This window comes from Grampus griseus (assembly GCF_964374135.1).
Source record: "Grampus griseus genome assembly, chromosome: 16".
NCBI lineage: Eukaryota > Metazoa > Chordata > Mammalia > Artiodactyla > Delphinidae > Grampus > Grampus griseus.
The window spans coordinates 9,357,121-9,384,479 of record NC_139010.1 but is presented as its reverse complement, the minus strand read 5'-3'; the positions used below and the strand labels follow the sequence as shown (position 1 = coordinate 9,384,479).

The 27,359-nt window shown below is 44.9% G+C and overlaps 2 protein-coding genes across 3 annotated transcripts in view; one reads left to right on the top strand and one right to left on the bottom strand.

The window, feature by feature from the left end:
• HEATR1 (HEAT repeat containing 1) overlaps positions 1-13,857 on the top strand; it is a 47,419-nt gene extending 33,562 nt beyond the window's left edge. The window contains exons 31-45 of the mRNA XM_082673789.1: positions 558-684; positions 2,109-2,269; positions 4,905-4,951; positions 5,057-5,180; positions 5,772-5,912; positions 6,427-6,716; positions 7,367-7,517; positions 8,456-8,614; positions 8,779-8,913; positions 9,040-9,144; positions 9,230-9,398; positions 10,120-10,274; positions 10,817-10,975; positions 12,646-12,754; positions 13,731-13,857. Of these exons, the coding sequence (XP_082529915.1) occupies positions 558-684; positions 2,109-2,269; positions 4,905-4,951; positions 5,057-5,180; positions 5,772-5,912; positions 6,427-6,716; positions 7,367-7,517; positions 8,456-8,614; positions 8,779-8,913; positions 9,040-9,144; positions 9,230-9,398; positions 10,120-10,274; positions 10,817-10,975; positions 12,646-12,754; positions 13,731-13,819 (2,121 nt within the window). The 3' untranslated portion in view covers positions 13,820-13,857. The remainder of the gene's footprint in view (positions 1-557; positions 685-2,108; positions 2,270-4,904; positions 4,952-5,056; positions 5,181-5,771; positions 5,913-6,426; positions 6,717-7,366; positions 7,518-8,455; positions 8,615-8,778; positions 8,914-9,039; positions 9,145-9,229; positions 9,399-10,119; positions 10,275-10,816; positions 10,976-12,645; positions 12,755-13,730) is intronic.
• A 2,831-nt stretch (positions 13,858-16,688) lies between these two features.
• LGALS8 (galectin 8) overlaps positions 16,689-27,359 on the bottom strand; it is a gene marked incomplete at its 3' end in the record, with an annotated part of 29,486 nt that continues 18,815 nt past the window's right edge. The window contains exons 3-11 of one of the 2 annotated variants that reach the window (XM_082673788.1): positions 25,173-25,261; positions 24,045-24,255; positions 22,993-23,112; positions 22,107-22,163; positions 21,305-21,331; positions 21,061-21,183; positions 20,483-20,571; positions 19,595-19,760; positions 16,689-16,838 (exon numbers count right to left, since the gene is read on the bottom strand). In XM_082673788.1, coding sequence (XP_082529914.1) covers positions 16,689-16,838; positions 19,595-19,760; positions 20,483-20,571; positions 21,061-21,183; positions 21,305-21,331; positions 22,107-22,163; positions 22,993-23,112; positions 24,045-24,255; positions 25,173-25,261 — 1,032 coding nt within the window. The remainder of the gene's footprint in view (positions 16,839-19,594; positions 19,761-20,482; positions 20,572-21,060; positions 21,184-21,304; positions 21,332-22,106; positions 22,164-22,992; positions 23,113-24,044; positions 24,256-25,172; positions 25,262-27,359) is intronic. The other variant, XM_082673787.1, reaches the window with a different exon arrangement.

Sequence of the window (27,359 nt, the reverse complement as noted above, 5' to 3'; positions counted from 1 at the left end):
TGAGGGCGACTTGACTTTTCTAAGAAACTAGGCTGGTGCCGTGCTGGGTGGGTGTATTTTAATTAAGCCCCAAAGAGTACAGCTGTACAGGAATTAAGCTGTGTCCTGAACATGGTGTTGAAGGCCTTTTAGGGGGCAGGGGAGGAGGGTCGGTGTCACTGAAGTCAGTGAGATGCAGGTGACAGTTTTGAAGAGCCCTGTTTTGAAGAGAGATGAGGGCAGAAGTTACACGTCCAGGGCTGTTTTTAAATGGCTTCTTAGACGTGGGATCCAGGAATAGATCTAGAGCCTACTCCAAGTAAAGTAATATGTTCATTTCTGCCAGATACCATAATGCAGTTTATCCTGGAATTATGCCTCATAATTCTCATAAATTGGCTTTTTTATGTAAGAAGCTCAGTATCTGATTCCTCTGGTCATACACGTGACCATAAGGAACAGCGTGGAGTGGCTTTCTGTGCGAAGAAGTACTTTTAAAACGTTTCCCTTATTTGTACTTACTAAGTAACATAAATTGGAGAGGTACAGTTTACGACCTGTTTCTCTCCTCTACACAGGATGCTGTTTTAGAGGCAGACACTGAATTTTGGATTTCAGTCTGTTGTGAATTTACTGTGCAGCATCAGATCCAAAGCTTGATGAATATCCTTGAGTACTTAATGAAGCTGCCAGAGGAAAAAGAAGGTGGGCATTAAGTCCGATGTTAATTACTGTTTAATCTGGAAGCTTGAGAGAGGCAGAAGGTAATGCAGCTTGTCTTCAGAACCCATGGTGCGTCCTTAGAAGGATTTTTTAAAGTTAGTAATTTTTATTCGAGTATACGGTTGTTACCTTCTCAAATGTTTATGGAAAACAGTAAGTGGGGTTTCTGCTTGCTGTTCCTCACATGTTGACTTTCAGACCTCTGTGCCTCTGGGCTGTGGAGTGTTCCAAGTGTCTGGGATGAATTGATGGTAAAGTGACAGCAAGTTAGCAGCATCTTATTAGCTGTATCTTAGTTTCCCCTTAAAATGTGAAGCTTTTTTTTTTGTTTTTTGTCTTCGCCGTGTGGCTTGAGGGATCTTAGTTCCCCAACCAGGATTGAACCTGGGCCACGGCAGTGAAAGTGCGGAGTCCTAACCACTGGCCCGCCAGGGAGTTCCCGTGAAGACCTTTATAAGAAGAAAAATAAAGCAGGTACCACAGCAGTGGTAACTAAATATGAAAATTTTATCACGTAGGGGTCTTGAAGAAAATTCCGCTAATTACAGCACCAATGAGGTTGGCTTAAGAAAGGGCTGACGTGTTGACTGTTCTTAGTTCTCTGCCCTTTGGAGAACAGTGAGGTACATTAGAAAGAAGGGTCTGAAGACTCCGCAGGGACTGTTGTCTGGGTGACCGGCCGTTTACCTTGTCTGCCCTGCTTGGCCGGGTTTGGGAGGGACAGAGCTGGGAGGCGCTGGTGAGCTGTGTGTGGTGACGTGCTGAGGACGAAGCCTTCATTCTGAGTCACTCTCTAGGACAGTGGTTTTTAAGTGGCCCACCACGGACCCCCAGCCATGGCACCCCAACCCCTTTCATATTTGATACATTTGAATGTGGGATTCTACAGAGTTTTAGGACAGACATCTGCAGCTTTTAGGGTTAAATGTTGAAGGCAAGGGATGACCCTCCTTTAGTCTGTTGTGGGCCATCAAAGTAAATGTCTCTTCAGCTTTGGAAATGGGGCATGAAGCCAGTTCAGACTCCTTTTGCAGTATCTTTGTCTTCTATTTATTTGTCTCAGTTACCTTATTTTTTGTTTGGTTGGTTTTGTCTTACATACTCTATATTCTCAGGGCTGTTTGGGTACTTTCTTGGTAAATATACTCCTATCTTTCACTTATTTAGAAGAGGAAAAACTGGGTATAACAAATTATATATACACATGCATATGTGTAATAATATACATATTGTATATTATGTGTATAACAGAGTAACAGATTTCTCTCTAAAAATTGTATGCATTTGAATGTGGGATTCAAATTTGAATTCAGATTCAAATTACCCTGCTCATTATGTCTGTATCTATATACCAAAGAATCAGGTCGAAGATGAGTGAGGTCACTTGTTTTGTTGCTCTTTTTCAGAAACCCTTCCCATATCAGTATCTTACAAGAGCGAATCACAAGAAGAAATGCTCCAGGTTTTTAACATAGATGCTCACACTAGCAAGCAACTGCGGCATTTTAAATTTTTGTCAGTGTCCTTCATGTCTCAGCTCCTGGCCTCCAATAATTTTATCAGAAAGGTGAGATGTTCTTTCAATGTGTTTGCTTTTTCTGAAGGAACTGTGTTTTAGGCTAGTAAAAACAGCTCGGCAAGTCTCTCATGAAAACGTGAGGCATGCCTGTAATAGAAACAGGTAGTGCTCTTCACCTCAACATGAACACCCGTTGGGCACGATCTACTAAGACTGTATATACGTAAACCCTGTGGCTCAGCAGTTCTGTTCTCCAGTAGTATATACCCGCAGAAGTGTGTGAACATGTGCACCAAAAGACATCGACAAGAATGTTCGTGGTAGCATTGTTCATGGTGCCCAGAACTGGCCACAACCCAAGTGTCCATCATCATGGAGTGGACAGAGCGTCTCGTCATAGCTGGACGTGGGTGAACCTCAGTGACACACAGCTATCTGGTGACTCATCAGCATAACATCGAAGGAGAGAAGGCAGACGCACAGGAATGCATCCTATGATTCCGGTTGTATGAAGTTCAGAAACAGGCAAAGCACACCTGTGGTTTTAGACGTAACAACAGTGTCTCTCTTTGGGAAGGAGGAAAGGGCAGGGTCAAGTAGCGGAAGGATTCTGAGGTGCTGATAACATGCTGTTTCTTTACCCAAATATAGTGAGCTCTACACACATGGTTCGTGCACCTTTCTGTTTGTGTGCTAAACTTTAAATTAGAAAGGAGGAAATACAGAAACAAAATGAAGAAATAAAGAAACAGAAAGGAGGATCCAGGGTCATGACCAGGAACGTAAGAATGGCTGAGCATTCAAATATCTGTATTCTGTTTCTGTTATAATGCATGAACAGATCCGGGGGGAAACCTATGATCATTGAAATATTTAGAGAAAGAATTTAGTGAATCTAGCGTTTATTCGTGATTTCAGAAAAATAATCCTCACCACTGTGAGATGGACAGAACTCCTCAGCCTGATAAAGACATCTGTCAGAAGCCTGTGGTTTACAGCACACTTCATGATGAGACATTAACATGTGCCTGTTAAAGTCTGGAACAAAAGTGCCCTCTGTCACTATTCCTACTCAGCAAAAGAAATGAAGTGTAAGAATCAGAAAAAAAGAGACTTGATGAACTTGTAGAACTGGTAATTAGCTCAGCAAGCTCACTTGAGAGTGATCAGCGTAGACATTGCTCTGTGTCCAGCAGGCTTGCCGAGGACGGCGGTGCTTCCCAAGCACGCGGGCGGGTCAGTGTGATTGGACTAGAGAGTGATCAGCGTAGACATTGCTCTGTGTCCAGCAGGCTTGCCGAGGACGGCGGTGCTTCCCAAGCTCGCAGGCGGGTCAGTGTGACTGGACATCAGGCGGACACACCCATGCGATGTAAGAAACGTGCTCCGTGGCTGGTAGCACCACATGGCAGTGGGGCGAGAAAAAGGTCCAAAAACTAGAGCTGGCACGGTCTGTTTTCCAGGTGGGAGGAAGAAAGACTGATCTTACATATAAACAAAAGACAGTTTTAGGTGGATTAAAAACTTCAGTGTGAAAAGAATTACTTAGCACTTTGAGAAGAAAACCAAGGGAAAACATCGTTGTACCTGGAGAGTGGAAAAGAATTTCTTAAGAACTTGAACCAAAAGCCACCATAAACAATGAAAAGAAAGCCACAGACTAAAAGAAGGGTATTGCTGTTTATAAATCAAGAAGTATCCGTTTCTGTTAGGACAACTGGCAAAGAATATGAATTCATTGAAGAGGAATCACAAATGGCCAATGTGACAAAAACAACCTCCCTAGTAAGAAGGAAAATTCAGATTATAGAGGATACCACGATGTTATCAAACTGGCAGGAAGTTTAAAGTTGTTAATACAAGAAGTGGCAAGGCTGGGGGGACACGGTCATTTTTGTACAGTGGTGGGTAGCAGGAGTTGGTACAGCCACTTCAGAAAGTGCGGGGCAGTGTCCATTCAAAGTGAAGATGCTCACCCCTGCTATCTAGCAGTTTCCTTTCTCTATGAAAACTTGCCTAGATGCTCAAGGAGAAAGGTTCTTTTTTAGCACTGTTACTAAAGGGGGGGAAAAAGGGCCATAAAACTAAATATCTACCAAGAGAGGTGAATGAATAAATAAGTCGTGGTACATGGAGAGGAATACTGTGTGCAGTTAAAACGAATGAACTAGAACAACGTAAGTTACCATAGATAGATCTCAAAAATCTAATATAATCAAGAAAGCATGTTGCCGGCTGATACGTACTCTTTGATAACATTCAGCCACAGATTCCAGTTTGTGGGGCTTGGGGTGGAAGGAGATTGGGATTAGGGAACGATACAGAGGGGACTACAGCTGTGTCCTTAAGTTTAATATCTTAAAATTAGATATGGGCTAACGAAAGATTAGCACTTTAGAAAACTAATAGGTGTTAATCGTTTGCTGTATTTTTCTGAATCTTTGTAGTACTTTACAGATAGTTTGAATATCTATAGAATGTAATCAAAATAAGTGAAAAGACTAATTAAATTAAGGGAAATGGAGTTATTACAGTATGACGGGGTGATCTGGACCTGATTAAATTGTAATGTCAGAAAACACTGGGGAGTGAGTTGGTCGGTCTCTGATGTTTCATTGCACTTCAAATGATTTTTCATCATCGGCTGTCTTATTTTTCTAATGATGCCTTCTTTAAAAATTAGGTAGTTGAAAGTGGCGGTCCTCAGGTGTTGACAGGCCTTGAACAGAGGTATGTTACTTTTTAAAATTCGTATTTGGAAATAATTTCAAACTTTTAATCAAAAAGCTGGAAGAATAGTACACAGGACTCTCTTATGAGTGTCCTGTGTTTCAGGTTGCTAGAAATGGTTCTTGGCTACATTAATGCTGTAGCACAGTCCATGGAAAGAAACGCAGACAAGCTCACCGGGAAGTTTTGGCGAGCACTCCTCAGCAAAGCGTACGACATGCTGGACAAGGTGGGTGTTTATTTCTCCCTGTCTTCTGTGTTTTGTTGCTGTTCTATGTCACCGTAAAGTTATTTAACAGAAAGTTTTACTTTAAGAGTAAACTTAGCAATGGCTTAACAGAAGGCAGCCCAGATTTTTCTTGGAAAAGAATCTCTTGATGACTGGAGATCACTTTATCTGGAAAACAGTTGTTTCCCTACCAATTATGAGAACATGTGCCTCAATAAATATGATGCTTTAAATATTGATTCATGTCCCGCTGTATAATGTTCGCTTTATTCAAGTGGAATAAAAGATACCTATTCAGTGGAGTTTCTAGTTCATCAGTAAAGTCACTGGCCAAGACCACTGTTTAAGGTCTAGCTGAATTGCTTAGCTCCACGGCATTGAGCAGTTCACTTAGTGTGAGCATCCTTTTGTTGTTGTTTGATAAATGTGGTTAGTAATGCCTCCCTAAAAGGTTAGTCTAACAACTAGATAGTGGTGAAAATGCCTCGCACCTAGAAGGTGTGCAGCGAATGGAAGTCTGTCTTAAATGAGTCATCTTCCCTTTTGTATTTTTTATTTTCCTTTTTTGTTAAATGTAAAACTGCTGTGTAGGTCAATGCCTTGCTGCCCACAGAAACCTTCATCCCTGTGATCAGAGGGCTGCTGGAGAACCCACTGCCTTCTGTTCGCCGGAAAGCTTTGGATCTTTTGAACAACAAATTACAGCAGAAAACCTCCTGGAAGAAGAAAATTGTAAGTGAAGACTGTGCTACAGACCCATTTCCCATTCTTTGCTTTATCAGAGCTGCATTTAACTGCTTGAAGTTTCTCCAGCGGTACAATTTAAATAAGTGTATTATTATCCAAATACAATGCTGTGATGCGTGTGTGTTTAAAATGTGATGCTAATTTTGATAGGAGCCACGTATATACGTGTTATAAGAGCTCTTAGAGTGGAATTGCACCCTAGCAGTATTCTTGCTTAATATGGACCATATGTTGCCTTAACTTTAGCACGATTCTAATCCTCTTTCACTCCACACGGGTAGGGTGCTTTATATAAATACAGAATCGGTCACAAGCACATGCGTCCATTTATCAGTAAATAAAGCAGATGGAGAAAAGGTCGCTTGTGTTTAATCGTGTGGCGCAGGACGTCTTGGTCTGATCTCCATTTAGGCAGAGTCTCAAGCAGTAAAACTGGAGAAAAGGACTAGCATTTTGTTTGTAGCTTTAGTTATGTGGGACGGTGGGCTGTCTTTTTCAGGTTTACCACTTCCTGGAACTGGTCCCAGTCCTTGTGGCCATGGTGAAGCATAAAAGAAAGACATTAGAAGAACAACCAATCAACAGACAGACAGCTTTATACACCTTAAAGCTTTTATGCAAGAATTTTGGTGCAGAAAATCCAGAGCCTTTTGTCCCTGTGCTGAACACTGCCGTGAGGCTGATTGCTCTAGGAACAAAGGAGGAGAAGAACGTCCTGGGGGGTGCCCTGCTGTGTGTGGCCGAGGTGGTCTCCACGCTGGAAGCCCTGGCCATCCCTCAGCTCCCCAGGTATGTCGAGGGGACCGGACACAAGACCACCGCACGAGGTTTCTGGTATCAGCTGGAAAATAAAACCTTAGTGACTTTTTCCCGAGTGTCAGTAGAAGTTTCATAAAGTTAGATTTGTTAGAGAAGTGACCTTTTCTTCAAACCGGAAAATAATAACATTCTCGTTTACCTGATGTGTATTGTCCCCCAGTTTTTGCTCCCCTTTGACCAGCGTTCCTCGGAAGCAGTAGGTGACAACACTGCTTCGTAGAGGGGCCCAGCCGGTTGGGCCACAGCTGCCAGGTGCTGGCTCTCTCGTCGGCTCTGGTGTTTGCCAGCGTGCAGCCTCGCCAGCTGGCCAGGGTTACGCAGCCTGTTAGAGCTTTGCCGTCTACAAATCGAGGCAGCACCAACCTCACAGGTTGCCCGTGGGGCAGTGCGTGCAGGGCTTTTTTGCCCGACACACAGCAAGTGTTAAACTGCAAGGTGGTGGTGTTATTTGTGATGTTGTGTCAGTACTGTGGGCACTGGGAGAGCTCTCGCTCTCGGTCACGTAAACCGTGTAGACGTTTTGTGGGACGTCAGAGATGTAACGGACACGGTTATTTGGATTTTTTCAGAGTGACTTCTGCTCCATTCTCCTCAAAGAAACTTGTGCCCTTTCTTTCCAGCCTGATGCCGCCATTACTGACAACCATGAGGCGCGCCCGCGACCTGGCCTCGGGCGAGGTCTACCTGCTCAGCGCCCTGGTGGCCCTGCAGAAGGTGGCTGGGACCCTGCCGCACTTCATCAGCCCCTACCTGGAAGATGTCTTGTTGCAGGTGAGCTGGTGACCACGGGGGGGAAGGGGAAAGCTTACAGATTTGATCGTTTTATTTGTGCTTGACGTCTTTCGTTTGGCAGGAAGATTCTTATTTCTGAGAAGAGGTGCTTGTTTTTAGTGAATGTGTCCCTTTTTTCACTGCCATCATCCCTCCTGTTTAGTCGTGACGTTGGTATGGGTGTCACTCTGTCATGAGGCTCTTCTCTTTTTTGACTTTGCAGGATGTATTTCATTGCTTCCCCCCCCCCCCCCCCCCCCCGTGAGCTCCTTGGCCTTGGTCTGGTAGAGCTTCTTGTAGAAACAGGCATGCCCACTTAGTTCTTCACCACCCTAAGGCGATGGCGGGCTAATGGCATTTCCAACTGAATGCAAACGCCCGAGAGTGGCCTCCCGCCCCGCCCCGTGCTGTTGCATTGATCCCTGGCCGTTTATGAGGTTAGGAGCCTTAAGTGCCGTGATGCAGATGACTTAACCAATTCACATACTCTCCAGCCAGGCCTTGAAGGTAGACTTCTTATAGAAAGGGACCTCTGCATCTGAGGAGCTTTCTAGATTCTTCAGCAAAGGAGAACGTGACTGTCTCACCTCACGGGCCCCGGATTCCTGTTCTCTAAGATGGTCGTTCTGAGAGCTCTGTGTCCTGCCTTCCATCATCTGCCTGCATCCCTGACTCCCTCTTCGAAAGAGGCATCTGTCCATTTTTATCTATTTAATTTATATTAAATACTACAAATAAATATTTATTTTTATTTATTTTAACATTCGGGGTTGGCATTAAAAGGAATCCTGTGTTGATGCTGAGTGCACTGAGCTTTCCCAGTCACCAGCGTTTGGACTGGCTTTTCCATCCTTACCAGGACTTTCTGTAAGTGTGTAGACAGATGCTCCCGGCGAGGACCCGTGGTGGCCTTGATCGTTGTTGTTATATTCCTACAGGTGATTCACTTGGAGAAAGTCACTAGTGAAATAGCTCCTGCCTCCCAGGCTAATGTCCATCTCATGTCCCTTAAAAAGACCCTGGCTACCACGCTGTCACCCCGAGTCTTACTGCCAGCCATCAACAAGACATACAAGCAGATTGAGAAGAATTGGAAGGTTAGACCGTACTGGGTATTATTAGACTTTGGAGGAGGGAGATGTGGTACTGAAATGTTTAGATTTTCACTTAAAAAAGAATATGGTGGTTTAATTCCATTATAAATGCATTAATGAACTAGAGGAATATTAACAGTTGGCATGTCTCTTGACTGTGTTTTCAGAATCTCATGGGCCCATTTATGAGCATCTTGTGCGAGCACATCGGGGTGATGAGGAAGGAGGAGCTCGCCTCCCACCAGCCCCAGCTCACCACGTTCTTCCTGGAGGCCCTCGACTTCCGCGCCCAGCACTCTGAGGTAGGCGTGTTCCCCGCCCCCGACCCCCCGTCCTAAACTTCTCACCTGACTCAGATCTGTTGTACTTGTCAAAGTTAGGGCTAGATGTCACTACTCTGGCTAACAAATCAGCTTTTCTGTTTTCAGAATGATCTGGAGGAAATTGGAAAAACGGAAAATTACATCATTGACTGTCTCATGGCCATGGTTGTAAAACTTTCTGAGGTCACATTCAGACCCCTGTTCTTCAAGGTGAGCTCTTTTCCTCTACTTCTCCTTTTACTCACGTATCAGTTATAAGATCTGAAGAAGAAACTAATGCTACTTTGTCTTTTAGCTGTTTGATTGGGCTAAAACAGAGGACGCCCCAAAGGACAGACTGTTGACATTTTACAACTTGGCAGATTGCATTGCTGAAAAACTGAAAGGGCTTTTTACCCTGTTTGCTGGCCACTTAGTGAAGCCTTTCGCTGACACCTTGAACCAGGTGAACATCTCCAAAACAGGTAGGTAGCTGACTCCAGGTCAGCTGGTGCCCTTGCTCTGTGCACCTTAGCGAGATGCAGTAAGTGTAAGGAAGGTGAATTCTTTATAGTCAGTTGTCAGACACTGAAGTGTTGTAGCACTTTTCCTTTAGCAGTTAATTAATGTTATTAACTGACTCACTTGGGAGGAAGAATAAATGGGCAGTCCTGTGTTATTGGAAGTAACTCTAAAACATTAAGATTGGTTTATTTTTTAATGCTAATAAGCAGTCCACTTGCCAAACTAAGCAATCTTAATAACCAAGAATCTTTTTTTTTTTTTGCGGTACGCGGGCCTCTCACTGTTGTGGCCTCTCCCGTTGCGGAGCACAGGCTCCGGGCGCGCAGGCTCAGCGGCCATGGCTCACGGGCCCAGCCGCTCCGCGGCATGTGGGATCCTCCCAGACCGGGGCACGAACCTGCGTCCCCCGCATCGGCAGGTGGACTCTTAACCGCTGCACCTCCAGGGAAGCCCTTAATAACCAAAAATCTTAACAACTCTGAAAGAACAGATCACTACCCCGAGAGACCGTCCATTTAATTTGTGCTCTGCCTTCATCCTGATTGTGATTTCTAGATCATTTTAGAAATAACCTTCTGGTTATCTGTTAATAGCGATTTGAAGTTAAACACTGGAGATCAAATTGTGAAATTCAGTTTTTTGTTATTTTTGTTTCCATTTGTTTCTCGCCCCTATCTACAGATGAAGCATTTTTTGACTCTGAAAGTGACCCTGAAAAGTGCTGCTTGCTACTGCAGTTTATTCTGAACTGTTTATATAAAATCTTCCTCTTTGACACCCAGCATTTTCTAAGTAGAGAGAGAGCAGAAGCCTTGATGATGCCCCTGGTGGATCAGGTAACCAGTGGAATCATCTTTTGTTAAAAGATAAGGAAGCCATCAGTGTTACATGCCTGCGGGGTTTATATCAACCAGAACCACAGTTTGCTGGTGTTTTTTTTCCTTTTCATGAAATTTTTATTTCAAAATTGATTTCTCATTTTTCATGGATATATTAATAATTTATCTTTGTAGTGGCATTTACCGAGTTTTACTTTAAATTTTTTCAAATAAGAGATATGATGTAAGGTGTATTAAGTTTTTAATTCTTAAAAACTGGGTTCATTGAGAATGTGTCAGGGTCTGGCTGCCCTCCTCTCAGAGGTTCTGCAGGGGGAAAGGGATGATGCTAAGGGCTGTGATTCCATTTGAGTTCTTATAAGGTAGTAAATTTGCTCTCTTCCTCTTGAGAGCAAATAGTACCTGGTTTTTGAGACTAAACAGCACCTTGGTTTTTGAGCCTGCTGATACCAGGAAGGGTAGTAAAGTACTATATACATTGAGTATTTTCTCAAACAGCAGTGAGACCCATTGCTCAGTCCTTGTCTCACTGTTAACAGCTGGAAAACAGGCTTGGAGGAGAAGAGACGTTCCAGGAACGGGTGACGAAGCACCTGATCCCGTGCCTTGCACAATTCGCAGTGGCCATGGCAGACGACTCGCTTTGGAAACCACTGAACTACCAGATCCTGCTGAAGATGAGGGACTCCTCACCCAAGGTTAGGAGCCGCAGGGCCAGCAGGGATGCTGTGCGCTCTCCCTGGGGCCTCACCGGTCTGCACTGCTGCGTGTCTTCTAGCACCAGGGTTTGGCTGTGTCAGGCAGAAGGTTAAGCCTGGGAAACTTGGTTTTCTCTTACAGGCCATTTACAAATAATGGCAGTCCTCCCCCACCCCCATGGTGTGCTAGGCACGAGCACTAAAATACTTTACACTTTTAAATATTGAAAAGACTTGAATTCCTCATGTTTCTTATGCACCATTTAAATGTCAGTGTGCTCCCAGAGACAGCATGCTTTGTCTACAGAACATTCCTTTGAGTTAGAGCAGAGTCCCTGTTGTGTATCGATCTCAGGCATAGGACTTGGTGGAGTAACGCACGGTAAGGGCTAGCGGTTGATGCCCATTAACGTGGGGGGGGGGGAATGAGCGGAAGTTTGGAAGTTTTCAAACTGTTCTAGCAATGAATCGCCATTCCTCAAGCTAATTATCACACTAGAACCTCAGGGGATAAAACAGACTGAAGCAGAATTTTGTTAATAAATTTATTAGTTGAAATTCACAGCATTTATTAGGAAGTAATGAAAACAATGAGGCTGTTTCGATGAACCCCCAAATTTTATTTTATTTACTTATTATTTTTCAGATTAATGTTTTTATTACTTTAATTTTTTCTAGTTCAGTTTCCTTCTTACACATGAAAGGATCACAGTGCCCAAAGTTTTCTTTTTCTACATTGGCTTGAAAGGTCTTGGAAGTAAAATGTAATTAACAAAATGTATTTTTCTTCTTATTATGCTAATTCTTCTTCACAGATGTATGGATGGGAACCCCCAAATTTTAAATTGTAGGATCTTAACAAAGTTGCAGCATTAAATTTGTTGTTTTGTAATATGTTGTTTTGATAGTACAATATCAAGAAAATCCTGATTGAACATAGGCAGTAACAAACGTTTTTTCAACAACTCACTTTGCTCTTTCCAAATATTCTTTACCAGAATTACCCAAAACCAGAAAGAAGACTAACATAGCTTTTGTTTCAAAGTGAATCACTAACAAAACAAACAACTGGTTGCATTCCTTGTCAGAGACAAGTCGTGAGCAACACTCCAATCTTTTAAGTTCCAAAACTAGGACATTTATGACACAATGAGTGTGTTTTTTAGTCAGGCTGAGGTGAGGGTGTGGCCAGAGCCGGCGCCTGGCCCCTCACACAACCACACTGTGACCCCAGTCAGGGTCCTGAGGACGAGAGTCCTGCCTGCAGTGGCCGGGGACGCGGTCCTGCCAGGTCAGCATCACCAGCGGCCAGGCCAGCTGGCGGCTCCAGTGCAGTCACATTTGATGACACACTTGAATTTGCAGGTGGCATTTTTACTGGTTTGTTTTAAGAAAAATGTTATAAAAAGACATTCACATGAAAGGCTTGTAATTCTAGAACACAGATTGAAAAGCACTGATATATAAGGTTGCCCATATTATAGATGGATCCCGAATTGTTAAACAAACTGGTATTCCAAGATGAAAGTTGGCCAGAAAGTGAAATAAACTCACGTGAGGCTAACAGTTTAAAATTCGGAGCTGATCTCAAGTTAGATCATAAAGTAATACAAGAATACTAGTTTTTTTTTTTTTTTTTAATTATTCTTCACCTTTTTTATCCCTTTCAGGTTCGATTTGCTGCTCTGATTACGGTGCTGGCACTGGCTGAAAAACTAAGAGAGAATTATATCGTCTTGTTACCAGAATCCATTCCTTTCTTAGCTGAATTGATGGAAGGTAATTCCCAAACTATTAAGCAATAATTAGAGTGAACTTCTGTGGGAATGTGCCCAATGAGAATGCACATTTGGATAGCCTGTGATGAGCTCGTGTCTCCAGCCCTCTGTGCAGAGGCTGAGCTCCTGGTTTGAGTGGGGTGCACGGGCTGCCTCATTGTCATTTGAGATTTGTTTATAGCATAATCTCACTATCTTTACTTTTGTGTTTTTTTGCTGACGGTGCAGACTATGATACTGTTTTTCTTTAACCTCACGCATGTCTGTGATTGAATGTTTTGGTCCACAGATATAGGGTTATTATACCAAAACATCCAGTGCCACTAAGGCTGCAATGGGGTGGCTGCCTGTTAATGACCAGCACTTACTCTGTGCTCCACGTGGATGATGTCGTTAATCCTCACAAGGCATATGCCGTCATCCCCCTTTTATAAAGGAAAAAACTAGAGGCTTTAAGAGATTAAGTAATCTAGCTGATAAAAATGTGTGACAGGTGGAACTGGGGTTTAAGTCCAGGTTTGCGCAGTTCTGGACCGACGGCAGAACGAGCACTGTGCCACCACGCAGCCCAAGAAATAACAGTGCAGCTTATTAGCGGGGTGGTGGAGGCGAGTAGACAGATGCCTTCACGTTAGCGATTCACTGCTGATCCAAAACCAGGTGCCTGCACCTTTGTTTCCTCCCTCCTGGAGAGGGGCTGTGTGAACTACTAAGAGTGGCATCGCTAGGCATCTGGAATTTTCGTTTGTGCACCACTCTTTTGGGGTCTGTCTTACTCTGCTTCCCCAGTCCTAGACCGAAAGAAGGGAATGAAGGCAGGAAGGAGGAAGGCAGAGGAGGGGTTTCCAGGATGGCTTCCGCCTCAGGACTGTGCTTCATTTCTCTCTTCTGACTGACGGCCAGCGAATGCGAGATGTGAGGAACCAGGCTCTGAGAACTGAGGCAGGAAGACTGACTCATTTTGATTTTGTTTTTAGATGAATGTGAAGAGGTGGAGCATCAGTGCCAGAAGACTGTTCAGCGGCTGGAAACGATCCTGGGAGAGCCGCTCCAGAGCTACTTCTAAAGCCCTGATCTCTGGTATTTCATGCTGTTCAGAGGTCAGACTGACTTCTCATATTTTTATCTTGGGTGTTTAGGACCATATTACTTTTGGTGCCGCTAACACCTACTTGGACTTCTTTACAAAATTCCCACCTGGTTTGTGCTACCACATAAGCCTCTCCTGCCAGTTGTACAGAATATAGAAAAAGAGTAAATGATACATGGTATTTTTATACAGACTGCTGTTTGTTTAATTAAGACCGTCGATGATGGTCTTTTCTGAGTGATGTTATTACCATTACATACATGATTAATTTTAGCACCCAAAGCTAACCCCCATTTAGACTGTAAAGCCTTAACTTTCCTGGTAAAGGACTGTCTTTTGTACGTAGCATCGGTGTCAGAGATTTCACTCAAAGCAGCTCTTTACTTCAAGAAAATGAGAGTTATTCAGCACCCAACAAGAATGCTTTCAACTGTAAAGCCATTTGGACTTTTACTTTTCATTTTGGGTAGATGACACTTCAGTCTTAATTTTTGCGTGTGCTCATGGAGGGGAGTAGTTGTGGGATGCATTTTCTGCTCTGGAATATGATCGTCTCTCCTTTATCCTTCAGTCTTTTGGGGGGCAGGGGGTGGAAGCAGTAGGCTGTTTATAAAACAGCCACACCTCACTGCTCCCACAAATAACGAGGGCTCAGAAACACCAGGTGGTAAGAGGGAGCCCCTTCAGGGCTAGAAATGCTCACATTTCTATCGGTGGTTAACCAAGGATTACTTTTATGAGGAAAAAAGTAAACAACAGATTTTTTTTCAAAGCTTTGAAGTTCTCCAATCTCTATACAATGTCATGGTGAAGCTGCAAAGTGAGGGTGCAAATAAAAGTAAACAAATCTGCCTTTATTTTGTTTAAGGCATTTTATTTATTTATGCCTTTTTAAAATTTAAGGCCTCTAAGCACTGTTCCATAGGTGTTCAAATCAAGTCTGAAAGCCCTTGATCTAATTTAATACAGAAACTTAGTGTGGCATCGTGACAAGCAAAGGCTGATTTGCAGTCTGGAGACGGAGTTTGCTAGGAACACATATTTCTCTTTATGAAACATCTCAACAGGATTCATTAATAAATGCTAATGGCTTCTTTTCAAAAAAAATCTTAAGATTTTATATTTATTCTATCAAAGAAATGGTCAGCCTTCTTAGTATCATCCACATAAAATGAAAATGAACTATGTTTAAGACTTACAGGAAACAAGGTAAGTGGGCTTTTCTTTTTTCCTAAGTGGTCCACCGTTTCCACCATCTGCCAGGCCCTCTGATGTTCTTTTCTGGAGGGAAAAAAAACCTTGGGGGATACTAGACCCTTCTTGCCTTCTACAGCTTTCCCAACATCCTCTCCTCCACCAGTGTTTTTTTGTTTGTTTTAGCTTGGCAAGACTGGGCATAATAAATTAATATGACAAGGTGGAAAAGAATTAAGTGCTACACTGAGTACTTTTTAAAAGTAAGACTGGTAACAGTATTTTTTCCACTATAGGGATACAAATAATACCTAACCAAAAGCTGTTATGAAAATATTCCCAAATCCTGGCAGAATTCAGCCCAGCGATTTAATATAAAATGATCTGACTGATTTAGCTTTTTACCTCCCCACTCCCAAGGCTCTGAAATTCCCTGTGACAAGATCTGACCTGTAAGAATTCTACAAAGAACTTCTGCCAACTCTCTTCAAAGAATAACAGAAAAAATTACAGAAATGCAACAACAGTTTAACTTGCTGATACAGGTTTGATTTTAATCACTGAAGGGAGAACAGCGTTTTGATCTCAGTCACTAACGATGACGGGGTCGTCTTAGAAGAAGAGAGGCAGTGCTGGTCTGCGTGCAGACAAGCAACAGGCACACACGGCCTCTCTCTACTTCACTGGTCTCTGCTGGTGTATTTTACTTTCTGATAGGGCCTGTTCTATAATCAATCATTAAGTCTAATCTTGACATTGCTTTGTTACCCACAAACATTTTACAAATTGAATCCATCTCTCGTCTACCTTAAACTTTCAGAGGAGACCTCTGACTCACCCTAAATTCCAATATTCTAAAATAACCATTTACTGGTACAGAAGATCAGTGGCCTGGAGATTGACATCAAGTTAATTTCAGTACCATTTGGTTTTGTTCGTTTTGCTTTGTTTTTTGCCTCTATCTTGTGCTGTGTTCCGATCTCATAATGATAATTATTTGGTAATGCTTACAGCTAGAAGATATAAATATTATGCTAAAGAAAATTGCCAGATGTAGGTCAACATCAATCCTCTCAATTACAGGATACGATCAAACACTGGGTATGAAAGGCAGCACTGCAGGAAGAGTGGTGTCGCCTATAGTGTCCTCAGGTGATCTAACAGAATAATTCTTTTAAGTGCCTGGTGAGTTTATGTAGTGCGTGAAGGAGAAACAACGGCACAGTGGCAAAGCACGGAAGGTTCTGAGCTGAACAGAACAGGGAATGTACGTGCCTCACTGTGCCCTCGCAGCTCCCAGCACAGTGCTGGCAAAAGACAAGCGCTCCATGCAGGGTGGCTACTGTGTTACAGCAGGCTCTTAATAAACACTTGTTGAATGTGAAGTAGGTTTAAAAAAGAGGCGGCCAGGGTACAGGAGAGAGAGCAGAAAGGCCTGTTATAATAATGGCTATAAGCTGCTGTTGCCTCAAATGTCCTCACTTTTTGCTTGACAAAGTCTCACTGCGTGACATGGACTGAGGACACCCAGTAGGACTTACAGCTCATTTTAACAATATATATAAACTGTATCATGAGAGTAAGATGCATTTTAACAAGGCCAGTGTTACAGAAGTCACCTGTATTTCAGTTTTTGTAGCACACCTGTCAGCTACCAGCTCCTTACTTCCAGTAAGTGGATATCGCCATCGATTTCCAGCGTGTCGATATGACTCAGGTCTTTAAATCTGTGTCTGTACTCCAGGCTGTGTACACCGTTTACTGCAACCTTGAATTCTCTAACATCACAATAAATTATCATCTGGAAGGAAAGTATACACAACATTAGTGGTGCCCCTGGGCTTAAGAGTTTGTTTCCCGCACACGAACAGGCGTGTCAAGTAAACCATTTGGTTTCCTCTCCCAGCCTGCCAGCGCCGACTCCCTGCTGCAGTTTCCAGGATCTGACTAACGTGTATCTGTAGTGGCACTTTCTGCCTTGTCCCACTCCAGGAAGTGGCTCTCATGTGCCTGGACCCTCACACTGTCCCCAGGGCCTGCTGGCTTCCTGTCCTCAGCACACGCCCTCTCCTGCCCTGTGCTCCTGGGGAAGTGGCAAGCCGCCCTCCTCGCCGACACTTGGGAAGGAGAAAGTGGCTGACCGTGACACTCGTTCACAGAAGAGCTGGTTCCCAGTCACAGGCTGGTACCAAGGGGCTTGGATCCTCACTTTGCTGCCTCAAACTCTAGGGTCTTGGGCAACTCGGACAATATGAAATCTCAGAAGTTTAGGTCACTTGCTAGGGATTGCAGAGCTGCTTGGTGACCCTGATTCCCATCCTAGCTCAGCACCTCTTGTCTGTTTCTCCAAAGCTCTTCAAAGCTCACTGTTCTATGAACCTCTGAGTTTTGGAAGAGATTCAGTTCAGAGTCCTCACTGGTGTTAGCCCTTCAGCGTTAACTGCGATCCTTTTAAATTGCTCGTACACCTAAACCTCTTACTTCTGCTACCATGTTCCCCGTGCCAGTCTGGCCACTGACTACCATTTGTTTCCCACCCACACTGCAGAGGCCAGTTGGGTGAACCCACACTGTGCTCTCCCCGGCACTCCCCGCCTCCATCCCCGGAGGCCAGACTGAGGCACAAAATCTGGATCTGCAAAGCAGCCAACGGAGTGTCTTTTTTTCTTTTGCTAGGACTAGTGGAAATGGCTGCTGGGGGAGATTAGGAAGAGGGGGAAATTCCATGGATAACAGCAATAACTGACACAGATGAAGGCGCAGGGCTATACAGAGAACTGGGGAAAATAGCCATAACTGGGGATTATATGCCCACAACAATGGTGGAAATCCCAGTTTCAACCAGGTGGAAGGGACCTTTGGTGATGGACATTTAACAAAATCTCAAGAGAACACAAAACACACAGCCTTATGCTCAGAAGGGAAAACAAACTGGCATTAGACGGATGCAGTGGGAAAAGAGTTCTCTAGACTAAGTCAGAGCAAGTGCAGAGCCAGCACCTTATGTTACAAATGGAAGAGAAATGGCAGGAAGCCTAGTGGACACACTGTTGCAAAACAAAGTACATACATGCAAACATGGAACACCAAGATCCCTCAACCACCTGAACAGCTCCTAAGAACATTAATTTGATAAAGAGCTCACAGATGACATTACAAAACCGAAAGATAGTTTTTAAATGATTCCAGCTGGAACTAACAAGTGAGTCTGAAATGCCACGGAACAGAAGATACTGTTTAAAAGCAAAGCAATGGCTTTAATGGAAAGATCTGAGAATCTCAATGAAAGCCTATTAAAAAGGCAGGAGTTTAAAGCTATCACTACAAAAAAACTGACAACAGTGATCCCACACGAGGACAACTACTCTTGCTGAAGTAGAAAACTAACAAAAGGAAAAGATTATTTAAGAGAATGTGTTATTTTCCTCTTTTATTTTGATACAGTAGTCGCAAACTTGGGGCTCAAATAGGCCAGAAAACAGGTCACGAGTTTCCAGTCACCAACCACAAGGATCAGCTTCCTGCCGGAGCAGCCACCTCTCCCTCCAGTGAACCCACGTCACCCTTCACACCCTGACTGCCGCCTAGTCAGCAACCCCTGTGCCGCCCTTCCGACCTCCAGCGACTTGTCCATATCATCCCCGAAATCTGTAAAACCCAGATTACCTTCACACCCCCACCTCCTTCTGAATTCCAAACGAGTACCCACCACTTCCAGGGAACCTGTGATGAGCTCACTCCTGTCTATCACTCCCCAAACCAGGGCACTGCATTAGACAGGAACTTACGGATAAATATTAATGCCAAATCACCACCTTCTGTTCAGCCTGATGTTCACACTTCTAACAACTCTGAGGAGTCTTGCGAGCTCCAACCGTCCAGAGCATGTGACAGTTTAAAATGCTGGAGAAGCCACGACCGAAATCAGTGACCCTGAATGACCACGTGAGCAGTGAGCCACGTAAGCTGGTGAGGGCACCCAGCCAACCCTGCAGCACCACGTGGCGAGACTCCCCGGAAGCACATCTGGGGAGAGGCTGTGTTAGAACATTCGCACCTTTGGGGGCTCAGGACTACATGCCTTCAAGTCCCGGTAGTCTAAATGTCTTTCTTTGAATATATACAAACAGGACCGCCTGGAACAGAGTACTGCCACCTAAGCTGTGTGTCACCGAGACGACGGATAGTGCCGGCAGTCTCATGGCTCCTACGTCCTCACGTTCACTTAGGATTAAACGTGCTACTCCCGCCCTGAGACAAGGTTCCTGTTCAAATTCCTATTAACTAATATGGAGTTACACAGAAATTGTCATTATGAAAACATGTCAGATAATTCCAATGCAAATAACGTGGCACTCGACTGGCTTGGCCATTTATGCTGATTATTTGCGTTATAAAAGACGGCATTCAAAATACAATCTCCAAATAAACAAAAACCACACACAACCTCCACATATTAAGTTGGACTCAATTTAAATGGACCATTTATCTTACATCTTACCCCTGCCCGCAGGATTCTTTTTCCTGTCCCATTTTCAAAAAAGATAATCATCTCACCTCAAAGTACATCCCAGGACTAAAAGGGAAACAGGTAATATTTCTCTCTTCTTCTCCCCAGGACTCCTGAAGAAAAGAATTTCTTACAAATGCTTTAACATTCAGGCGTGGGTTCAGGTGGAGAGCAATATCCCTGGATTTTCCTGATAGTAGATCAACAGCAAAGCTTTTGAGAGAATTTTAAAACACTATTAGCCAAGTAGAAGAGAGGAGTCGAGTTTCTGCAATTTTAACAATCAGAATGATTACACAAAACATGTACACACAAGGACCCAGAATGCCGATGAAGGTGAAATTTAAAATTCCGAGTCAGCACACCGTTGGTATAAGTATGTTATTTGCAAAATAAAAATATGAAAAGCTTTAAAATCCACATTTAAGGCTACAGGAAGAAATTAAACGGTTAGAGCAAGCGACCCAAAGGATCACGTCTGCTGCAAGAACAGGGTCCTTCCAAGCAGGAAGTCTCAGCATTTACAATGCCCTGTTCTTCAAAGTGTACTACTTGCTAGGAAATAGCTCTCATTTCAAGCTTTCAGAACTCTGAACACCTCTGGAAAAGGTTCTAAAAGCAGGAATCTTATAAGACCCATGGCAAGGGGAACAAGCCCTAATAAAAGTGATCTGCTCTCACAGAGCTGCCCTGCAGTTCTACAAGGGTGGGCCTCGTGGACAAAAATGCCACCCTCCTGTCTGGCCACAAAAAGCCGAGGTGCCGCCAGCTGCTAGTTGTCAGCAGTCTAACTTCATCTGGCTTTAACAGTCTCACTTTTCAAATGAGCTTATGACATTAGCCCGACTTACACCTCACGAGATTGTTGACAGGGTTACAGCTGTAAGAGACACGCAGCAGCAGCCGCGTTATTACGGCCACTTACTGATACTGACCCTTTGGCGTTTGTATTTACTTCTCCTTTTATGACAACAGTCCGTCCAGGGCCCATTGAGGAGTTCAACCTCGCTACGAATGGCAGAGTCTGCAAAGAAATCCCAGTTAGCATCAGGAAGCCTGCAAAAAGGGATCTTGAGGGAAAACTGCCAGAAGACACTGGGAAATGTTTCAAGGCCATGAACCCCATGAAGGGACAGACCAAGTCTGCCTTGGTCCCAGGTGGGTCCCTGGCTCACAGCAAACACTCCATTTTTCAGACAATGAAATGAATGGATGTGGGGAGGGACCTGACATCCTCTGCCTGAGTGAAATGCCCTCTGAGAAAGTCACCTCGGCTGGCCTGAAGCGTGCACTGCCTTCAGCCCGGAGGGGAAGCAGCTGAGGTAGGGGGAGCTACAGAAACACACTAACGGCTCAGGGACCTGATGTCCGGTTGACTGATAGCCGTCCAGGACACCAGTGCAAACACAGAGTGGCTGCTTTGGGCTTGTACTGAGGGTAGCAGTTACGCATATCAGCTAACTAACATTAAATACTTGTTAGACAGAATTAAGAAAATTTTGGCTCTTCAAACCTTTGACAAACAGTCGGTAGGTAGTATTTTGGAGCAAGTCAAAGTGTGATTGGCTGGCGAACCTTTGCTCTTGGTGTAGACAGTTCTGGGGACGATTTTAGAAATGTCTCCTCTATTACTAGGCTGTAGGGAAACAGTTCTGCAATAAGGTATGGAATGAATGAACCTGTCTTCCAAGGCTTCAACTATTCATTTCCTGGGCAATCTTATAAAAGGTTCCACAGGTTATAGCAAAAATACTTACAAACTGTGACATGCCAGACTTCTGTACCTATTGGAAGAGAAAGACAAAATACAGATGATTGACAGGGAAGAAATACGTTTTATAACATGAGCAGTTGGATCTTACTGGCTGTACCACCCAGAGCCTGGGCCGGTAGTGCCTGCTCCACTCCGGTGGGGGGACATGCAGGTGGCCAGTGCTTCCTGACCAAGTGCTTTGGAGCTGCAGAGTGCCACTCAGGCTGGGAACAGACTGACTGTCCTGTTCATCTGAATCCTATAGCCTCCGCCACAAGCTGAGCCTTTCCCGAAGGCCACACGTGGGCTTCAAACACATTTTCCTTGTTCTTGCCAGGGTGCTCCCCAAATGCTGAGATTCTAGTCTGTCTAGGAACGTGCTGAGATCAGTAAGGCCTCACTTTCTCCACACTAATAACAGCAAAAAATGTCTGAACTGCAGTTGTTTCCACAGGGGGAGAAGATACACGTGGAAGTTCGTTTGCCCATGCACTGGCTGTGCTCACTATTTATAAACACCTCCGGATAGGCCTATTCAGCAGTTCAGAGAGTTCTTTGTACAGAAGATTGGTGGGTAGTGGTCAGATCCACTGAGAGTCTAAACAGCAAAACTTATAGCACCTGGCACCCTGAAGTATATGCCTCAATTTTCGAACGATTACTTCCAGCCTGTTAATTACTAAAAATGTAAGTTTTCATATTAAAAACATAGTTTTTTTAAAACTCAGCCTGCCTGCCACCTAATTTACATGGCAACTAAAAAAACATTTTTAAACTGGTGGTTGATTAAGAGATTTAATATTTACATTTTCTTCACTTATCTTTGTCCATTCCAGAGTAGATGCTTGGCTACTTCTTAAATCCTGAAGAAAAGTTCAGATTAATATTTAACATCCATCAGAATTCTAAATATAACCTGCTTGACATATCAACAAAAATTATAAATGGTATTAAACATGAAAATATGACAGAAAATTATCCAAAAATGCATGAACATTAGCAACCTTCTCCCCTCTGTCAAGCTGGCAAATGTTAAAATCAGAACTAATGTCAAGAAGAATGTGAGCAGGGGCCTCCCTGGTGGCGCAGTGGTTGAGAGTCCGCCTGCCGATGCAGGGGACACGGGTTCGTGCCCCGGTCCGGGAAGATCCCACGTGCCGCAGAGCGGCTGGGCCCGTGAGCCATGGCTGCTGAGCCTGCACGTCCGGAGCCTGTGCTCCGCAACAGGAGAGGCCACAGCAGTGAGAGGGCCGCGTACCGCAAAAAAAAAAAAAAAAAAGAAGAAGAAGAAGAATGTAAGCAAATGAATACAGATCTTGAGACTACTTTGTTTTACTCTCTTTGGAGGGCACGTTAGCAATTTCAATCCTAACTTAAAATGCAGGTACCCTTTGACGTCCCGCTTCTAGGAAACAATCCTAGCGAACTGCTCCACTACGCTCCTGCATCAGGGAAACGGCCGCTCTCCAGCTGTAAAGGCTGTTTGTTTTGTTGTTACTGTTTGGGTTTTTGTTGGAACCATGCTAGATTTGAGATCCTACAGACAAGCAAGCCCTGGTCAATGATTAGCATCCTACTAGTCTGAAAGATTTACTTCCAAGAAATTAACACACTAACGAGGGACATATTTACACAGTTTTCAAGAAAACATCACCAAAGACCCCCTGCCGCCCCCCATGGAAGGGGACTGACCGAGCTGAAGCTGAAACCCACGGAGTGAATGATAACTTTGCCATAAATGCCCAGGGTGTCGATCTTCTCTAGGCTGATCCTGTGGGCGTAGATCAGGGTATGTTTTCCATTGACAGCCACCTGGACAAACACAGAAGACAGGTCCCCCCCACGAATAAAACAGTTAATAAATGCATTTTAGCGGGTACCAGTGCACAGGGCGCCTCCCTCTCCCGCCAGATGTCAGTACTTGTAGGAGTGTCGGGAAGACACGCCGAACACAGTACAGTCTCTGATCTCAAGGAGCTGAAAATCCCATTGGCGGGCAAAAGAAACACAGGAAAAAAAACAAAGCTCAAGAGCACGGACAAGCATTAAAAAGAACGATCCAGACCCAAGTACTCCAATGGCCAGAGGAGGGATGAAGGGAGAGAGGAGGTTTAGGGGAGAAGTGCTGGTGGGAGCAGGCTCTGAGGGTCAGAGGGGTCTGCACCTCGGGTGGGGAGTCTCCACCTGAGCCGTCAAGTCCTCCACAGGCTCGTGGGCCAGGAGGTGGAGGCGCCTCCAGGACCACACACACCCGAGGAAGCAGCGGGAGCACTAACGACACGCAGCGGGGTTGCTATGAGCTCCTCTGGGTCTAGAATCTCAAGATCCTATGGGACTAGGCTGCGGCTGGATGCAACTTTACAAACCCCGACTCCCACGCCAGGATCCCATCTGTCAGTTCAGACTCTCCCACCCTGCGGGTCCTGCTGCCTGGGGTTTACTTTCCCATCCTGAGTGTAAGGCTGTGCCAGGTCAGAAGGAAGCTCAGCCCTGCGAGGAGCAACAATCTAACAAAATCCCGCTGCGCTGGCCTCGCCCTCTGCCAGCATGGCGACCCCGGCAGGGATGCTGGCTGGGCCCGCCTCACAGCAAGGTCCCCGCCGGGCCCTCCTCTAGAGGAACATGATAAAGGCAAACTCTTCCTCTGGATTTAGGACACGCAAGGGTGAGTTCACTCATGTGAAAAGCTTCCCTCGTGCTTATTCTCATGAATGAGGATCTAACCCCTGTTCTCCAAAACCTGCCTGGAATTTGTCTTTCAGCACCATGATCACGATCTCAAAAGATTTTTCTTTATTGAAAGGCATGTCATAGGTGATCTCTTCCCAGCCCCACTTCTCATTTTTCAGAGTGTTACAAACAATGCAGTTGGCCCTTCTGAACCGTGGATTGAAATGAAAGGCCACGTCCGCTCGAGGTTTCACGCTGCTGCCACACTGTAAGTCCACCTGGAACCTGAGGAGGGGAGGAAACACAGGCTGCGTGAGGACTCAGGGAGGAAGGCGGCCTCGCAGGCCCGGCAGCGCAGAAACCCAGGCCGAGTGACAGCTGACGGATCTTCTGTTCACTCACATGCTTTTGGTGGCGGTCCACCACAAGCACCCACATTGCCCAGTCTCCCCGCAGGTGCGTTCGCCCAGGTGCCCCAAGCTCTGCCGATGGGGTAGAAGTGAAGTGTGCAAGGAAGATTCCTGGAAACGGTCTCTAAAGTCAGTTGGCATCTGCCTTCTGTCCACCCCCCACCCCTTCCCCCCAAATAGCACACAGTCCCAGGCAGCTACCCAAACACAACGTGAGGACCAGAGTCCTAGCTTCCAGGAACCACGAGAAAGAGGACCTCACCCTGGCATGGCAGGGTGAGTGTGTGAAGAGGCCCACTCCTCCAACAGCTTGCTGGCGTGCGCCCTCAGCCCTCCAGACTGTCCCCTTTAGATGTCACGTTCACATCTTATTTAAACCACTGTTGTTCAGGCATCCACCACACAGAGCCGAGCCCAACTCTAGCTGATACAGCCTCGTCCAGACTCTACCCAAAGCAAGCATTAGATAAAACCACCCAGAACAGGCCTTAAGAGATGGTGTGGGAATGTTACACTGTAACTAGACTGTGTCCCTGTCATCTGACCACAGTTCCCTTCATTAACCGTATCTCTAATTCTTTATACTACAATCAGACTTACAGCAACAAAAAGTCCAAATAACCTGTATTTCAGTTTTTCATTCCAATTTCCTCAGCACCTTGGCCGGGGCTGCTATGAAAGCAAAATCAGGCCTCCGAGTATCCAAATGGTCTCTCCCTCATGATTTTTTGTTGTCCCACAATCACAACGAGTTTATTCTTGTTCTCTTCTCATCTAACAGAATGACTTTACCTGTCTGAGTCACTAGGAACATGCCCACGTAGTACAATCAAAGTTCCAGGCTCCAGCTGCTCAGAAATGGTCCCAACATAGGGGATTATCTAGGAAAAAAATAATTTTAACAAATGTTCATTTACAGAATCAAAAGACTACATTCTTAAAGGCTGCACATAAATATTACTCAGCCATAAAAAGGAACAAAACTGTGCCATTTGCAGAGACGTGGCTAGACCTAGAGACTGTCACACAGAGTGAAGTAAGTCAGAAAGAGAAAAACAAATGTTGTATAGTATCGCTTATATGTGGAATCTAGAAAAACGATACAGATGAACTCATTTGCAAAGCAGAAATAGAGGCACAGACGTAGAGGACATATGGGTAACAGCGGGAAAGGGGGGGTGGGATGAATTGGGACGAGGGGATTGACACATATACACTACTATGCATAAAATAGATAACCAATGAGAACCTACTGTATAGCACAGGGAATTCTAGTCAGTGCTCTGTGGTGACCTAAATGGGAAGGAAATCCAAAAAGGAGGGGATATATGTATATATATATCTGATTCACTTTGCTGTAGAGCAGAAACTAACACAACATTGTAAAGCAACTATACTCCAATAAAAATTAATTTAAAAAAAAAAAAAAGGCTGCACACAAGTCTGCTCAGACACTAGCATTTTCCAGGTCCTTCCTCCCCACCATTCAAACAGCTACACCGGAACAACACGGCTAGGAGGCTCGCAACACCTGCACACCACTCCGAGTTCTTTAGGAAAAGACACATATTATTCCCAGTACTTTTTATGTGGCTGGGGGTTCTGTGACATGCCACACCCCACCCCTCCGTCCTTCCTAAAGTTCCACTGATCCCAACAGCAGGATCCAGAAGAGGCCAGGCCCTAGGCCAGTGCTGACAGAGATAATGGTAAGCACTTACTGCCTGCAGAGGGTGCTCCAAATGCAGCCGCTCTGCTGCAACTGGGATTGCGTGCCTCGCCTTCCCTGCTGGGCTTCCAAGCTGCACCCCACAGGGTACTGCCAGGAACCAGAGAACTGCTTGATCTGAAGGACATGCTGTGGGTGCCTGTGGATCTCTCACGACACAGCACCTCCATGCCCCGACTGGTGGTCCCACACAGGATTCAGGTCTCCCCCTCCCCCCAATCAGCTGGAAGCCAGCCTCTTTGTCTGGGGCCTGACATGATCAGATCTTGTCACTCCCCTCCCCCCGATGCTCCACCCTCCCCCAGGGGATCCGCCATCCTCCCGGGCCACTGGCTATGTGGATGCATCTCCTGCGCCACAACCACCTCCCTCTTCCCCCTGGGAGCCTCTGACCACACCAAGCAGGCCAGACACCAGCATACCTTACACCAAGCTCACCCGGGTTACATCTATGCTAAAATTGATCCAGGGTAGCTCTGATTGTCAAGAAGAAAGAAAGAAAACAAGAGAGGCCGTATAAAAGTAGTTGTAAGTCAGTGGCTCATCGGCTGAAGATCTCAGCTCAAGCACAATCTCCTCTGTGGAGCCTTGCTCAGACTCCCTGGGCCAACTGAGTTAGCCGCCCTCTGAGGGTCAATCACAGCACTCTGTACTCTGTTCACTTGCAAACAAATGCCTACACTGCGAGCTGCATGGGGCAGGACTGGGTCGTCACCTTTACACCCCCAGGACAGAGGTCAAGGGATGATCAATAATCACTTGGTGAATGAAGGAGCTCTCACCAGCCCGGAAGCTGGGCTCTGGCAGGCCTCACATGTGCAAAGGAGCAGCAACTAAGCCGCTGCTGAATGGAGCGTTGCTGCCTTAAGCAATAAGACAAGAAATCACCAAATCCAGCTGTCACCTGGTGTCACGGCAACTGCTGAAAGCAGCATGGGGGAGATGAACAAGCTTATCAGACCAGAAAACGAAAAGCATAACAGATGTATAGAGCATGGCTACAGCTGCACCTCAGAGTGGATGGTTTTCATGTATAGAGAATGTGGAAGCAATTACTCCTCTTGGCCACAGCCCAAGAATAAATAGCATGTTCCATTTTCTAAATCTCTTAATAAAATGAGAACAGTTTTTGTGACTTGAGATTTTTTTATATGTTCAACTTGTATTTATGCAGATTATTTAATAACACAAAAATGTCAGTGATATAATTATCAGTGAGAAAGTGGCCTACAAAACCCCATACAGTACGG